Source organism: Heterodontus francisci, chromosome 26 (genome assembly GCF_036365525.1).
Source record: "Heterodontus francisci isolate sHetFra1 chromosome 26, sHetFra1.hap1, whole genome shotgun sequence".
Lineage (NCBI taxonomy): Eukaryota > Metazoa > Chordata > Chondrichthyes > Heterodontiformes > Heterodontidae > Heterodontus > Heterodontus francisci.
The window spans coordinates 27,243,281-27,259,480 of NC_090396.1; the positions used below are offsets into that span (position 1 = coordinate 27,243,281).

General features: G+C 43.9%; 1 protein-coding gene across 2 annotated transcripts in view; it reads right to left on the reverse strand.

Annotated features, from left to right (window-relative positions):
- Positions 1–16,200, reverse strand: part of gas7b (growth arrest-specific 7b) — a 462,775-nt gene that overhangs the window by 42,607 nt on the left and 403,968 nt on the right. For both annotated transcript variants that reach the window (XM_068057959.1, XM_068057958.1), the window contains one exon: positions 13,831–13,959. In XM_068057959.1, coding sequence (XP_067914060.1) covers positions 13,831–13,959 — 129 coding nt within the window. The remainder of the gene's footprint in view (positions 1–13,830; positions 13,960–16,200) is intronic.

A 16,200-nucleotide genomic window follows, 5' to 3' on the forward strand; every position in this document is an offset into this window, starting at 1 on the left:
TCCTCTTTCCAGAGGAGGCCAGCAAGCCTCACCAAACAGGCTTGGCTTGAGGTTGCAGAGGAGGTGAGTAGCCGGAGTGTGGTGCGATGGACGTGGATCCAGTGCCATAAATGTTTCAATGATGTCCCCTGGTCAGGCAAGGTGGGGGTGCCCTGCCACTCTCAGCTGGCAGCCATCATTCTCTCACCTCCTTAGCAGTCTTCTGCAAAGCTATCATCTGAGCCACACACATTCATTTCTCCTCAGGCCTCTTCTCAGATATCCATCTCAACAGACAGCACTAACACTCACCTGCAGCCCAGCCCCCTCTCACTCCCCAACCCACATTCACTCTCCTCAAAAATCTTACCTTCATCCTTAGCAATCACTTAACTCCTAAATCTCTGTCTTTTTACATTGCAGAAGACAGCCCATAACTGCCGTAAAGGTAAGGAGCAGGGGTGGAGCTGCATTTAATGGAGTGATGGAGGAGGATGCCCTGGAAAGCGGCAGGGTGACAGCAGTGCAGGCTGTTTCCGATGGAGAGATGGGAGTGGCACAGAGACCTGGTGAAAGCATTAGAAATCACACTTGGCACTGAACTGTCACCCATGTTGAGTTGATGTCACCAGTACATGATCTGTCCAATGCTAAGTTGGATCTCTCTGTCACCTGTGTGCAGCAGTTATGAATGTATTTTGTCTCCTGCAGGGGCATTGCCAGAGCCACACCAGGAGATGAGGGAGGAGCTTGTGGAGTCCTCAGAAGAAGACATCACTCTGAGGAAGAACTATCACATGACTCATGTGCCCCCTCCACCAGAGCAGAAACAAACACCTCGGTGGGTCCTGAGTCACAGGTAGAAAGGGTGGCACATGGTGAGGAGCACATCACATGGGAACAGGAGCTGAAGGCAGGGACAGCTGTGGAGAGTCCCCGTCAGGCTTTGCACAGCTAGACAAAGACGCTGAGCATTGGGGGACATATACTAAACGGGTATTTGTGGAGCAGCAATGGGAATTGGCTGAACATCGGTCAGAATTTCCAGAAGCTGTGCACACCCACACCCTCAAGATGGAGGAGCCCATCTCTGCCACGATGTTTCAGGCATTTAAGCGCATGACCACTTCCATTGAAAGATTAGCCAATTCTTCATATATGGCAGGCCCAACGAGTGGATGCAGGCACACAGCAATAGCCTCCAAAAAATGGCAGTGAACTTAAGAAGCATTGATCAAACAATTGGGTGATTGATGGCTAAGCACTGTATTCAAATGCAGCCAAGGGCTCTCCTACACATGGTTAGCAGGGAAGTGCAGGGGGCTCCTGACAGGAAAGAGGAAGGCAGGGATGATGGCATTGGGGGCTCTCCTCAAGTCACCCCCAGGTTACAGTCCTTGCCCGCGGACCCTCTGACAGAGCCGCACACACTGCCTGCTGCCCCATGACTGAGTCTGTCCCTGCACAGATGCAGGTGGAGCAGTCTTTGGCGGAGCCCCCATGGGATCCAAAACCCAGAAGGCATCGGCCACGGGCATCTCACGTGGCACAGCAGGCAAACGAGCACCTTATCTTCAGCTCTGCTGAAGCCACAGGGTGAGCACCATGTAAGAGAAAGCTGCTGCAGAAACGGTCTTAGCTGCACAAAGGGAGTCACTTGGGTGCTTATTACACTGTTACTGTCACGTGGATTATGCTTATTTCAATGAAGGCATGATTACGTTTCATCTTACAATCAGTCATTGTCGTTTGTGCTCCACACCACGTTGAGCCGGGCCAGGTACATGCTGTGGAATGGCCTGAGACTCATTGATGTAAGGCTCAGAAAGAATGTGGATGCCTGTTTGTATCGACCAGGTTTGTTGTTGGGGGGGGGGGGGGGGGGGGGGGGGCGGAAGCTAGCTTCCACAGGTGCCATGATGAGACGATTGCAATGCTGCATGCACAGTACTCACCTGAATCGTGTCTGGATGATGGCATCACAGACTTCTCAGGCACGCAGTATCTATCGGCTGCAGGCACCACCGATGCTTCAGGATGTTCCTGTGCCTCCTCCCTCTCCTCCGCCGAGGATGCTGGGTGCTCTCCACTTCTGGTTCCAGCTCCAATCCTCTCTGAAGTGCAGGTTTTTGCAAGGCACAGCACACTACTGTTATCTGGGATATCCTTGCCTGCTTGTATTGAAAGGCGTCCCCAGATCAGTCAAGGCAAAACTTCATTTTGAGCAAGCCAATGGCTTGCTCTATTGTGGCCCTGGTGGCAAGATGGCTCCGCTTGTACCTCTCCTGTGCCTCCGAGGTGGAGTTTCTCCTTGGTGTGAACAGCTAGGTCTCGAGTGGATATCTTATTTTTTATTCATTCCTGGGATGTGGGCATCGCTGGCGTAACCAGCATTTATTGCCCATCCTTAATTGCCCTTGAGAAGGTGGTGGTGAGCTGCCTTCTTGAACTGCTGCAGTCCATGTGGGGTAAGTACAGCCACATTGTTCTTCGGAAGGGAGTTCCAGGATTTTGATCCAGCGACAGTGAAGGAACGGTGATATAGTTCCAAGTCAGGATGGTGTGTGGCTTGGAGGGGAACTTGCAGGTGGTGGTGTTCCCATGTATTTGCTGCCCTTGTCCTTCTAGGTGGTAGAGGTCACGGGTTTGGAAGGTGCTGTCTAAGGAGCCTTGGTGCATTGCTGCAGTGCATCATATAAATGGTACACACTGCTGCCACTGTGTGTTGGTGATGGAGGGAGTGAATGTTTGTAGATGGGGTGCCAATCAAATGGCTGCTTTGCCCTGGATGGTGTCAAGCTTCTTGAATGTTGTTGGAGCTGCACCCATCCAGGCAAGTGGAGAGCATACCATCACATTGCTGACTTGTGCCTTGTAGATGCTGGACAGGCTTTGGGGAGTCAGGAGGTAAGTTACTGCCAAAGGATTCCCAGCCTCTGACCTGCTCTTGTCGCCATGATATTTATATGGCTACTCCAGTTCAGTTTCTGGTCAATGGTAACCCCCAGGATGTGGGGGAGTCAGCGATTGTAATGCCATTGAATGTCAAGGGCTGATGGTCCCCCAGGAGCAAACCACTGAGGCTGTCTGATGCTAAGAAGAGGAACCCGCGACTATTGAAGGATGAATGCATCATGGCAACTCCCTGCAGTGGTCGCGTAACAGCTGCACATTGGAGTGGAATCCCTTCTGATTGATCAAAATGCCTGGCTTCTCCAGTGGAGCCTTGACCGCCACATGGGTGAAGTCTACAATGCTCAGGACCTGTAGAAATCCTGTGAGGGAGGTGAAGCTGACAGCCCTCTGGGCTTGACTTGCTGCATCCGCCTCAAAGTTAATGCAGTTGGAAACAAGTTGGAAACTCGCAAACAAGTCATCCATGACCTGGATTGTGAGATCCTGCGGATGTCAGCAGCTGAGCCTTGGAATGAACTGGCACCCAGAAATTGAGGGCTGTGGTCTCCTTGACCTGCTCCTATTGGCATTAGGTCTTCCTCCAAGCCAGTGCATAAATCTGTGATGAAAGGCTGTTAGAGCTGCAGCCTTCAGAGGCATTGCTGCTCTAGAGGTCCAGGAAGCTGGCCCTTGGCCTACAGACCCTGTGCTCAGCATATCACCTACTAGGTGCTGCCCTGTGGCCATCCTATCTGATTTGTCCAACTGCACGTGACTGTGGAGAATGCTGCCATTGCTGCCTCTGTTGCTGATCTGGATGACCCTCCAGCCCCTCCTCAGTAGTCCAGGCAACTTCTGAACACGTGGAGCCCACGGCACTGTGCAATGTCACAGGCGATAAGGGAATTTGCCCTTCAGGGATATCCAAAGAACTTGAAAAAATTGGCACCAAGTTGCTGTCCCCACACAAAATCCCTTAGTTTAGCCTGAAGGAGCTGCTCCTATCAGCGCAAGCCTCTGACTGCGGCTGACCTCAGGCTTGCCAGTTCATAATGCTGTCACAGTAAATGTCAGTTTCAGTCCTCAATGACTTCCCACTGTGCACTCGCCTTCCCCAAGCTGCCAAGTGGCAGACACAGCATGTGATCCGCATGCTGTTGGGAAAGAAGTGTTGCATCCATAAAATGGCTTTTAATTAGCCTTTTTAAGTGCCTCAATTGGCTTCCTGTCAGAGCCACGGGCGTCCCCTGCTGCACTCGCAACCCACCCCAGGAAAGCCGGAAGAGAATAGGATCTCGACTCTATGTCATTTTCTGAAATTTTCCCACCTCCATCCGCCTCCCAACGACCTGTCTCCCTGACAGCTGAGACTTTTGATTTGCCTCAATTTCTGCAACCGCTTAAGTATAGAGGATGATAAATAATAATTCTAAAACAAACTAAAAGAGAGTAGAGTAGGCACTGTAAAGAAGTTGTGTATAGGCCTTGCTGGCAGCTCTGAAGTGGCAGGATGTATAAATGGAGAGATGAAACAATCATGAAGTGAAGGCAGAGTGGTTTGAATGGGGGAGTTTTAACTTCCAAAGAGACTGGGATAAGTAAGTAGCTTATTTCAGAAAGATAGCACATTTCCTGAGCGTGTTCAGAATAGTTCCCTGCAATGATATGTCCTGAAACCAACAGACCATATTAGATTTAATAATAAGCAACTCGCCAAGCCTCCTTCAACAGTGCCTTCCAAACCCATGACCCCTACCACCTAGAAGGTCAAGGGCAGCAGACGCATGGGAGGAACATCATCATCTGCAAGTGCCCCTCCAAGTCACACACTATCCTGACTTGGAACTATATCTTTTCGTTTGTTTTCAAAATCCTGGAACTCCCTTCTGAACAGTAGTGGGTATACCTACACCAGTTGGGCTGCAGCAGTTCAAGAAGGAGTGGGCAACAAATGCTGGCCTTACCAGCGATGCTCACATCCCAAGAACAAATAAAAGAGAGTAATGAGCCAGATTTAGACAACAACCTGATAATGTGTAAACATTTATCAAATAGTGATATGATCAAATTCAAAACAAAAGCATTTCCTGTAATTCTGTTCTTGCCCCTTCCCTCCCAGAACCAGTTCCCTTTATCCTCACCATCCATGCCACCAGCCTCCATAGCCAATGGATCATCTTACGCCATTTCTGCCACCTCCAGCATGTCGCCACCACCAAACACATCTTCTCTTGCCCTCCCCTCCCCTTTCGGCATTCCGAAGGGACTGTTTCCTCTGCAACACCCCGGTCCACTCCTCAATCACCCCCAAAACCCCCTCCCCTTCTTACAGTACCTATCCATGCAAGCGCAGGAGATGCAACACCTGCCCTTTGACCTCCCCTCTCCTCACCATCCAAGGCCCCAAACACTCCGTCCAGGTGAAAACAATGATTTACTTGTACTTCTTTCAATTTAATATACTGTATTCACTGCTCAAAATTCACTCAGCATCACATTGGGAGACCAAACACAGATTGGGTGACCGCATTGCGGAATACCTCCATTCAGTCCACAAGCATGACCCCAAGCTTCTGGTCACCTGTCATTTTAATTATCCACCTTGATCTCAAGCTGACCTCTCTGTGCCTCCTGCACTGTTCTAATGAAGCTCAACATAAACTCGAAGAACAGCACCTCACCTTTTGATTAGGCACTTTACAGTTTTCTGGACTCCACATCAAGTTTAAGGATTTCAGACCATAATCTCTGCTCCCATTTTGTTTTCATTTTCTTTGCAGTTCTTGATTTTCCTCTTGTTTTTGCTTTCAGGTGCAGCAGCTCAGCATTCTGCCCTTCACACCACCTCTAGACACATCTTTTGTTTCTTTATTTGTCCCATTACCACTCCCTTTGGTTTTGCACCACCAACACTTTTGTCATTTAATCTTTCCTGTCTTCCACCCTATCACTGATCATTACTTATATTCTTTTTCCACCCTTCCCCTTTCACTTGCTTAAAGCCTATTACATTTCTAACTTTTCCCAGTTCTGATGAAAGGTCATCGACCTGAAATGTTAACTGTTTCTCTCTTCACAGATGCTGCCAGACCTGTCTAGTATTTCCAGCATTTTCTATTTTTATTTCGATTGCATTCAATGTTGTGTATGGATGAGAGAAATTCGAAACAACTACTAAGATTCCAGATTTAGGTAAGGCCGACTTCAGTAGAATGAGACAGAGACTGACCACAGAAAACTGAGCGAATCTGATAATGTGTAAAACAACAGAAGACCAATGGGAGGCATTCAAAAAAGAATTTAACATGATACAGAATCAATTATCATCTCTTGAAATTCTAAAAAGTCAAGCCAAGACAGAGATCTCTGGTAATTTAAATTGAAGAAAGGGAAGATAGACTGTGACAATCTTTTATCCCTCAAAAATTCTAAAGTCAGATTGATTCTGTTGAAAGTGTTTGCAAGTTGTTAATTGTTGAAATTCGCTCGACTTTGAACAACACTCTGCGGGGACTTTGAACAACATTGGACTGTAAATTTGCAAGGACTCGAATTTTTCTATTTTTAAATGTTCATTGTGTTTAAGAATTTAGTTCTTTTAATTAAAGAGTAAATTTGTTGATTTAAAGACACCTAGTTTGGTTAGCCTCATTCAAGGGTTAATAGATGGTACAATTTGGTGGGTCTTTCTTTAATTTGGAAAGTTTTTAAATGATACGTTAGTTAATCTGTGGAATGACAGGATTGAAATAACAGTGCGTTGCTCCCACCACAATCAGAATCGTATATTTTGATTGGGGGCTTTGACAGGAGCGGTCGGTCGTAACATATTTATTGGGAGCTTGTCCGCGACTTGACTAACATATTAATTAGGGGCTCACTCAAGATTTGAATCACATATTAATTGGGTTTCTGGATTTGAATCATATTTAATTCGGAGGCTGGCGTCTGGGATCAGAATCAGACAAATTTGGAGGGCTCACATTTGGAATCATTGCAATTACTCGTCTTTGGGATAACATATTTGAATTGGGATGTTGCTTTTGGCATCAGATTAATTGCTAGCGAGTCTGGGATCTTATCAATTAGAAACATGATTGTTGGGATCTAAATCTGACACCAATTACAAAGAAATTAAAAGAACCAGGTCTCTTGTACAATAAGGTACAGTCTATACCATTGTTATGGCATTAATGCTTGTAGCAGAGTTTTTGGGAAAGCAGAATGTTTCCCTGAGTGACTTGATAACTTTAACTAAGAACAAATTAAAAGAATTGGCAGCAAAATTGGGGTTGGAATTGAAATCAGGTGCCAAAAAAGCAGAGATAATTGAAATAATTGCCGAACATCTGGAATTAATAGCAGAAGATGATCATGATGATAATACAGATGAGGGCCAATACGAGGAACAAGAAAGCGGATATGAAAGACATGAAGGCAATAGGTCCAAGAGTGATGCAGTGGAATTGGCTAGGATTCATTTAGAAATGAAAAAAACTGGAGCTTCAGCAGGAAAAAGAATTAAGAGAACTTGAACTGGAAAAAGAGGAAAGGGAGAAAGAGAGGGAATTTAGGTTAAAAGAGATGAAATTAAGACAAAGGGGTAGTCTTAAATCCAGGGAAAATTCGGGTCAGGAAGAATCTGAATTTAGATCAGGACCCAGTGAGAAGTTTTTTAAATTTATACAGGCTCTTCCTAAGTTCGAGGGAAGGGACGTAGAGGCATTTTTCATATCTTTTGAAAAAATGGTCAAACAGATGAAATGGCCGAAAGAAAGCTGGACATTGCTTATTGAGGGCAGGCTGGCAGGCAGAGCTCATGAAGCTTATGCCACGATTTCTGAAGAGGCTTCTGAAGATTATGAGATGGCAAAAACGGCTATTCTTGTTGTGTATGAGTTAGTCCCTGAAACTTACCATCAGAAGTTTAGGAACTTAGAGATTGTCTGGCCAGACATATTTAGAATTTGAGAGGATGAAGCAAATGAATTTTGACCGTTGGATACAGGCATTAAAGATAGAAACCACAAATGAGAACCTTCAAGAATTGATTCTCTTAGAAGAATTTAAAAACTCCATTCCTTCAGTAGTGAGAACTCATATAGATAACCTGAAAGTTTTGAAAGCTAGGCAAGCAGCAGAGATTGCTGATGATTTTGAGCTTGTGAATAAGCCAAGCTATTTTGTCCATCATCCCCATAAACCCGAGAAGGATAGAAAGTGGGAGAGTGAAAGGAAGGCAAGTAGCCATGGACAAGAAGGAACAGCTGGGAATGCCCCAGGATCACCTCCTCAGGTCAGAAAGGAAGGTGCTGAGGGTAGAAATGAGGTTCGCAAGCCAAAGTGTTATCATTGCAACAAAACAGGTCATCTTCATTCAGAGTGCTGGAAATTTTGAGGTAAACCCATAGGACTTGCTGGGGTACGCAAAGTTAGTGCAGAGGAAAAGACTCTGACTGAGAGTACAGCAGACCAGGCTATAGCTGTAACGACAGCTGTGAATGTGAAACCAGATACTAAAACTAAGAGGAGTGTAGAGGTTAATAATAAAATACCTAAGAGTTATAATGATTTTTTGTCAAAGGGGAGAGTAACTCCGTACCCTGTAAGTGACTTTGAACAACATTCTTAGAGACATAGATCTGTGAGGACTTCAAAAAACATTGGACTGTAAATTTGCAAGGACTCTAATTTTTCTATTTTTAAATGTTCATCGTGCTTAACAATTTAGTTCTTTTAATTAAAGAGTTAATTTGTTGATTTAAAGACACCTGGTTTGGTTAGCCTCATTCGGGGGTTTATAGATGATACAATTTGGTGGGTCTTTCTTTAATTTGGAAAGTTTTTAAATGATATATTAGCTGATCTGTGGAACGACGGGATTGAATTAACATTGCATTGGTCCCACCACAATCAAAATCATATATTTTGATTGGGGGCTTTGACAGGAGTGGTCGTTCGTAACAAAATCACTAGAGTCTATAATTAAGGATAGAGTGTCTGAACACCATGAAAATTTTCAGCTATCTGCGAGAGACAATATGGATTTGTAAAGGGTCGGTGATGCCTGACAAACCTGACTGAATTATTTGAAGAAATGACTGAAGTAGTGGATTGGAGAACGTCTATCATGTTATTAACGCGATTTCCAGAAGGCAGTCGATTAAGCCCCTCTTACGAGACTGTTAACTAAAGTTGAAGCTCATGGAATTGAGGGTAAATTACTGACCTGGTTAAGAAATTGGCTGAGTGGCAGGAGACAATAGGATAAGAGGCAGGTACTCTAACTGAGTGATCAGTGGTGCCCCACAGGGATGTGTGTTGGGACCTCAACTATTTACTGTGTTTATTAACTTAGATGACAGGATATAGAGCCACACATCCAAGTTTGCCAATGATAGAAAAATGGGCAGCATTATAAGCAGTGTGGTTGAAATCATAAAATTACCAAGATATTACTAGATTAAGTGAATGGGCAAAACTATGACAAGTGGATTTCAATGTAGACAAATGTGAGATCATCCACTTTTGACCAAAAAAGGATGAAAATGGTTCAAAGCTAGAAGCAGTGGAGCTCCAGAGAGATGTAGGGAACCATGTACATAGATCTTTAAAATGTAATGGACAGTTACAGAAAATAATCATAAAGGCTAATAGAATGCTGGATTTTATATCTAGGGAGAGGCGGTGGCGTAGTGGTAATGTCGGTGGACTAGTAATCCAGACCCCAGGGTAAAACTCTGGGCCCATGGGTTCAAATCCCACCACGGGAGATGATGAAATTTGAATCAGATAATAAATCTGGAATTAAAAAGCTAGTCGAATGGTGACCATGAAACCACTGTCAATTGTTGTAAAAACCCATCTGGTTCACTAATGTCCTTTAGGGAAATGTGCCATCCTTACCTGGTCTGACCTACATGTAACTCCAGACCCACAGCAATGCCGTCTGAAATGCCCTCAGTTCAAGGGCAATTAGGGATTGGCAATAAATGCTTATCTGCCAGAGGGAAGAAAAAAGGACTAGAATACAAGGGGGTAGAAGTCATGCTCCAGTTATACAAAGCCCTGGTTAGACCTCACCTGCAGTATTGTGTTCAGTTCTGGGCACCACACCTTAGGAAGGATATATTGGCCTTGGAGGGAGTACAGCGAGATTTATTAGAATGATACCCTGGCCACCCAACCTGACCCGACAACATGTGTCTTCAATCAAACAGTACTGTAGAGTCCTGATCGCTATTCAATGAACTCAGCCACAAACTAAAGGGCTCGTGTGTGAAAGTTATGGGTGGGGTGCGGTGGGGCAGTTGGTGACTAAATCAAGCTCCGATTCCCAACTCCATCTGCACGATTCTGCAGGAGCCTGCTGCCAGAACGGAGGATCCTAGGTAGAGCACAACCTAATGTAATTAACTTCATTCCGGTAGTTGGGTCAGGTCAGGTCGGGCGCGGGAAAATAAAATCAAAGGACTCGGGCCTGGGTCGGGTTTCAATTGCATACCCAAACAGGCCTTTAATGCCTCGACTCCAAGGCCGGAACTTTTCCCCACATGAGCGGGCTGATGGTGGGGAGGGCCATAAAATTGCGTGGGAAACAGGGAGTAGTGTTCCCAACGCCTTCCCACCCCCACTGCGATTTTATGCGGGGCAGCAGCTGCGAGAAACAGCCTGTCCGCCCCAGGCCAATCTAGAACCTTAAGTGGCCAGTTAACTGCCACTTAAGGGCTTCCTCCCACCATTGCTGGGTATTTTACCAGCAGCGGCTGGGTGGCAAAGGCCCCCAATATGCTTGTGGGCTGGGAGGAGTATTTTTAAAGCCACCAAAAGAAGCTGGAGATGTAGAAGGGAAATTATGGAAGCTAAACAAGTGTGTTTATGGGCTAAACGTTGCATCCAGGGTGTGGTATTTTTCAGTTAGGTCCGTCCTTTTAAAAGTTGGTTGTATTCAACTAAAGGTGGATCCGTCAATGGTTTATTGGTACTATGAAGAAAAACTAACAGGCATTTTCTTGATGCATGTGGATGATTTTCTGTGCGGAGGATCTGAGGCATTTCAGAAATTTGTGGTAAAGTTCTGCAGGAATTTAAAATTGGAAGTCAGGCTTCCAGAGCTTTATATAGGGTTGAATATTAGGCAGACTACGTTGGAGGTAACCCTAAATCAATAGTCTTACCAAGAGAATGTTAATAGTATCCCAATAAATTGTGCCAGATTCTCACAAAAGGAAGACTCTGCAACCAAGGAAGGAGTAGGCCAGTTAAGGAGCTTAATCAGGCAGTTGAACTGGTTGTGTACACAAACTAGGCCGGATGCTTGCTATGATGTATTAGAATTGAGCACCATGCTCAAACATGCTACTGTTGGGGAAGTCCTGAAAGCAACTAAGACATTGAAGAGATTGAGTTTTGACAAATGTGCACTCAAATTTCCAGCATTGGGTGACCCAGAAGAGATGAAATTGGTCATTTTTAGTGACGCCTCACACGCTAATCTTCCCGATGGTTATTCAAGTGCAGCAGGGTTTATTATATTTTTGGTGGGAAGAAATGACAAATGTCGTCTGTTAGCCTGGGAATTGAAGAAAATAAAGAGGATAGTTAAAAGCACCTTAGCTGCTGAGACACTTGCACTGATAGAAACGATAGATATGGATATGTATTTATTGAGTATTTTAAAGGAACTCTTGTATAGGGGCAATCGGAGAAGAGTTTTCCGAGAGAATGCTACATAGACAATCACTCTCTCTGGGACAATGTCCATTTGACAAAAAGTGTCGTAGAAAGAGGTTGAGGATTGATCTTGCAAGTATAAAATAAATGTTGGAAAGAAAATAAATTTCCAAAATGAAATGGGTTGATGCAAGTCATCAGTTGTCAGATTGTTTTACTAAGAGAGGTGCTTGTTCGAAAAAATTGTTGGATGTCGTCGAAGAGGGCCATTTTGTGTTAGGATAAGTTAAGAAAACATGGAAAATATATTTTAACAATAAGATTGCGTTTGCTTTAAACTAGTTTTTTTTAACGGGGGGGGGGGGGGGGGGGGAGTATACAGCATGTTAATGGCTGGTGCTGTTGAAAGTTAATGATAAATAATGTAAAGAAAAATGTGTCTATTTGTTTTTTATTTCTTTTTCTTATAAAAATGTATGTATTTACTTTAAAGAAAAAAGGGGGAATCTGTTAAAATCTGAAGTTCTGTTCATGGATGATAAATACCTGGTAGCTCAAGATAATAGGGTGAACAAGTGTTGGGTGTTAATTAGTTAATTATATTCAAGTGTGTTTATATAAAAAAGAGCCAGCCAGCACTGGCAGGGTGGTGTTATTTGGAGTGCAGAAGTAAGCTCTGTGACAAGCAATAAACAATCTCCACCAAAGCATCCTTGTCTCAGTGTCTTCTTCACAAACAGGCTTGGAAATTTCTCTAACATGTGTGTACCCAATTGTGTTAACTCTTAATTCAGACTGGAAGGCACTTTCTTTTTGTTTATCCAAACTTCATTAATGTTATTCTGGCAGGATTAACCAAAGACTCGTCCAATAATATTGTAACTGTCGATCTGATATCTGCATTTCGAAAGAACACTTTGCAGTTCATAATGGCAGCTGTAACTATAATGGCCATCCACATCTCCATTAACAACAGGAATTAAACTGACAGCTGCCTGCAATAAAATGTAGAGCATCTTCCACTGGTATGTTGAAAAGGTTATTCGATCATTGGACAAGCCCCAATCTTGGTGATTGATCATTAACTTCAGGATGAACTGGGATTCCAATGTAGAGGCAAAGATTTCCCCACCATTTTTGACATACTATTGATTACTAATGATATGAGATGCTTTATTTCAATTTCTTGGATCGGTTAGATGTGTCAAAATTTGACCAGGACTTTAGCAGCAGTCTACATTACATTCCTGCTAAATTGGGTTTAATCACTCAGTTGATAGGCTGTGGTGCTTGATTGCCATTTGCTTTATATTCCATATTTTTTGTTGTGTAGCTTGTCTGAAAACTGGAATGGGTTTGTTGTTAAACCTCAGCCAGCCTGAAGATATAGTTGAGAGAGCTGATCCATATTTTAACTGATGATATGGGGCCGAAGAGTCTTTTTATGGTTGATTAAAATCAATGGGATAATTTTGACTTTGTACAATAGTGTAAAATGAGCAATGACAACTCGGCAACCTGATTTACAACTTTTCTGATTTCTACTTCCTTTGACTTTGTAGTTAACTTTTGATGTTGAGAATGAAAGTGATCCCCAATGGTCCTGAATTTCCTACCTGTTTTCTGCTATAACTCATAAGGAAACCAGTGAGAACCTCCAAGGAAATGGCAGAGATGGCTGAAAATGGCCAAGTAAGCCATGGCTCAGTGGGTAGCACTCTCACAGGTTGTGTGTTCAAGTTCTAATCCAGGGACTTGACCATAAATCCTAGGCTTACGCTCCAATCCAATACCGAGGGAGTGCTGCAATGTGGGATGTGCCGTCTTTCAGATGAGATGTTAAACCAAGGTCCCCTCTGCTGTCTCAGGTCGGCATAATAATCCAATGAAACAATTTCAAAGAACAGCAGAAGTATTTTCCTGATGTTTTGTACAATATTTATCCCTCAAGCAACAGTTAAATGCAAATGATCTGGTCATTACCACATTGCTGTTTATGGGACCTTGTGTGTAAATTGGTTGCCACATTTCCTACATTGCAACAATGGCTACAATTCACAGGTATTTCATTGCTATAAAGTGCTTCCTGGGGGGATTCTATTGATCTTTCACTGGAGGTATAACAGAAGCTGGTAGACCTCTCAAAGAATTTCAGGGTCAATAATGAAACTACGCAAAATAAAAGGGCAGAAATACTCTATTATATCCTTTTTAATCTATGAACTATATATTTCTGGAAACGATAAGGTTTCCACTTTCTTCCGAGTCCTAAGTATCTCATACCTTCTCCACTGCAGCATAGCGAGCACTTAGTTGTTTGCGGAGGTCAGATATATGATGGTCAAACTTCTTCATATCCTTCTTGAAGTTTTCTCGAAATGACAGCAGTGGTTTCTCCACTTCGCTCTGCAGCTGAGAAAAGAGAACAGAAATAAACTCTCATCAAGTAGGGAGAGAACATGCAGTGGATTTTTGATAATATTGGGGCACTCAAAGTTTAAAGTCTGAATGTAAAGTACCATCTGCTCCTTCTCTGACCATGTCACTGTGCAAAGGATGTTCTTTAATAAAGCTATTTTCTTATAACAAGATAATAAACATCAGAAACTTTAAAACATAGATACAGTCTGTTCTCTGAGCAATATAAAATGGGATTTCCTGTAATTAAAGCAATTGGAGGAATTGTACTGTTGGAAAGTTGCTGGCATAGTTCTGTAGTTGTGTTCATCAACTCTGATGCAGCTTCACTGCTGGGTAAGTTGGCAGCTACATGTGGAGCACAGACATACAGACCAATCCCTGGATTTTTCCAAGTTATCTGATCTCAGCCATGGCAATAATAAGGATGCTTGCAATTGGCTTCAAACCCTCCAGGCTTGTGAGTGGAAGTAGGAGAATCAGCTAATGTTCCCAATCCTGATCACTGTCCAGTGATTCCTCTTGGAAAGCACCTATTTCCTCAGCTGTGGTTCCCATCCCCCACTACAGCTAAATAGTCAAACTCTCCCCAGTCTGCACCTGAATAGTAACTTGGGCTGGATATTGAAGGACACATGGCAAGTGTACGCCAGTATGAGTAAGCAGTGAAAAATATTAATGGGAGAGAAAGAAATTGTGTGCTATACTAAGAGAAGTGTTCCTTGTTGAAAGATATGGGTATATATATCTCAGCTGTAGCACTGCGGTTATAATATCCTATGTTATACTGGTCCACTGGCTATCCACAATTTCCAGATATGCGTGGCTGGGGAGCAAGAATTCCACCACCCCGCACCCCACCCCCTCCCCTCCCCCCCCACCCATCTGTACTCAGAAAACAAGGACAGGGTTCAGCCAATAAGAAAGGGCATTTTCCATTTAGCCTTGTTGCATTCTCATTGGAAAATATGGTCAGGTATGGAATGACAGTGGAGCTCAAAGTTTATTTTGAGTTAACTTATAGAAGGAAATAGGAAGCTCGAATACAAAAACACATAAGATACACACACACACACACACACACATAGTTCTGTCCAGTTGAAAACCTTCCAAATGTATACGGCTTGAAATCTTTATCTGATCACATTCCTTAGCACAATAGCACAAATACAGTAATTATAGAAAAGTCTGCAGGCTATGTTTTCCCTGTGTTTTGAACAGACTGTACTCCTGGCTTGCAGATCACATCCCATGTTGACTAAAAATCCCTAGCTTACCAGGAGTATTTTTTTTATTATTATATAGATGGTACAGAGCAAGGAAAACCTTGCTGAACTGCTGAGACTGGGGGGAAAAAAAATTAAAACAAAAGCTCCAGGAATCGTTTTCCTCACAGACCTCTTTAACAGGGCTACAGATTTAGGGCTGAATTCTACTGGCCCCTCGACACCACCAATCGCGGCGCAGGGGCCGGAAAAACGTTGCGGGGAGAGGCCCGCCTCAACCCACTCTGTCGAGAAGGGCCCGCCGCAAATTACCGGCGGCAGGGGGCCCTTCATCTGCATATTTAAATTGAGAGTAATGATATTCAAACGAATCTACCTGCCATCCCACGCCAATGTTACGGCCTCCGTTCGGCCTTCACGCGCCTTTGGAACTCCACACGGAGTTCCGAGGCGAGAATCCTGTGGGGAGGGGGAAATAATAAAAATTTCAGGGAAGGAAGGCTAGAAGAACGGGGAAATCAATTTTTATTGGATGTGGGGATGGTGGGAAGGGGTTATAGCCCAAATGTTATGTTTAGGGGGTAAAGTTCGGGTAGGGAGAAAGGAATGTGTTGGTCGTTGAAATGACCATTGGAGGGTTGGGGAAGGGCCATCCACATATTTCTTACTGCTTATTAAAAATTTAATACTGCTGCCCGTTTAAAAATGTAAAGTAATTCTAAGGGCTTAAAGCCCTTTAAAAATGGCGCCTGCACGGTGGCACCAGACGCCGTTGCCGGGGATGCGGAGGTCGCATCTACACATCATAGGGGGTGAGCACTCCGCCCTCACTATTTAAATGAGCCCCTGCATGAAATATTGCGGGGGCTCTGCAGCGGCCGCTGAATGTGGGCACCCCGCCAAGTTCAAGTTCAAATAAAATTCAGCCCTTAGTGCTACCTGTGCAACTGATTTGGGTTTTCATTTATCTTTTTCCCATTGAAGTGGGTCAAATCGGGCAAACGATTTA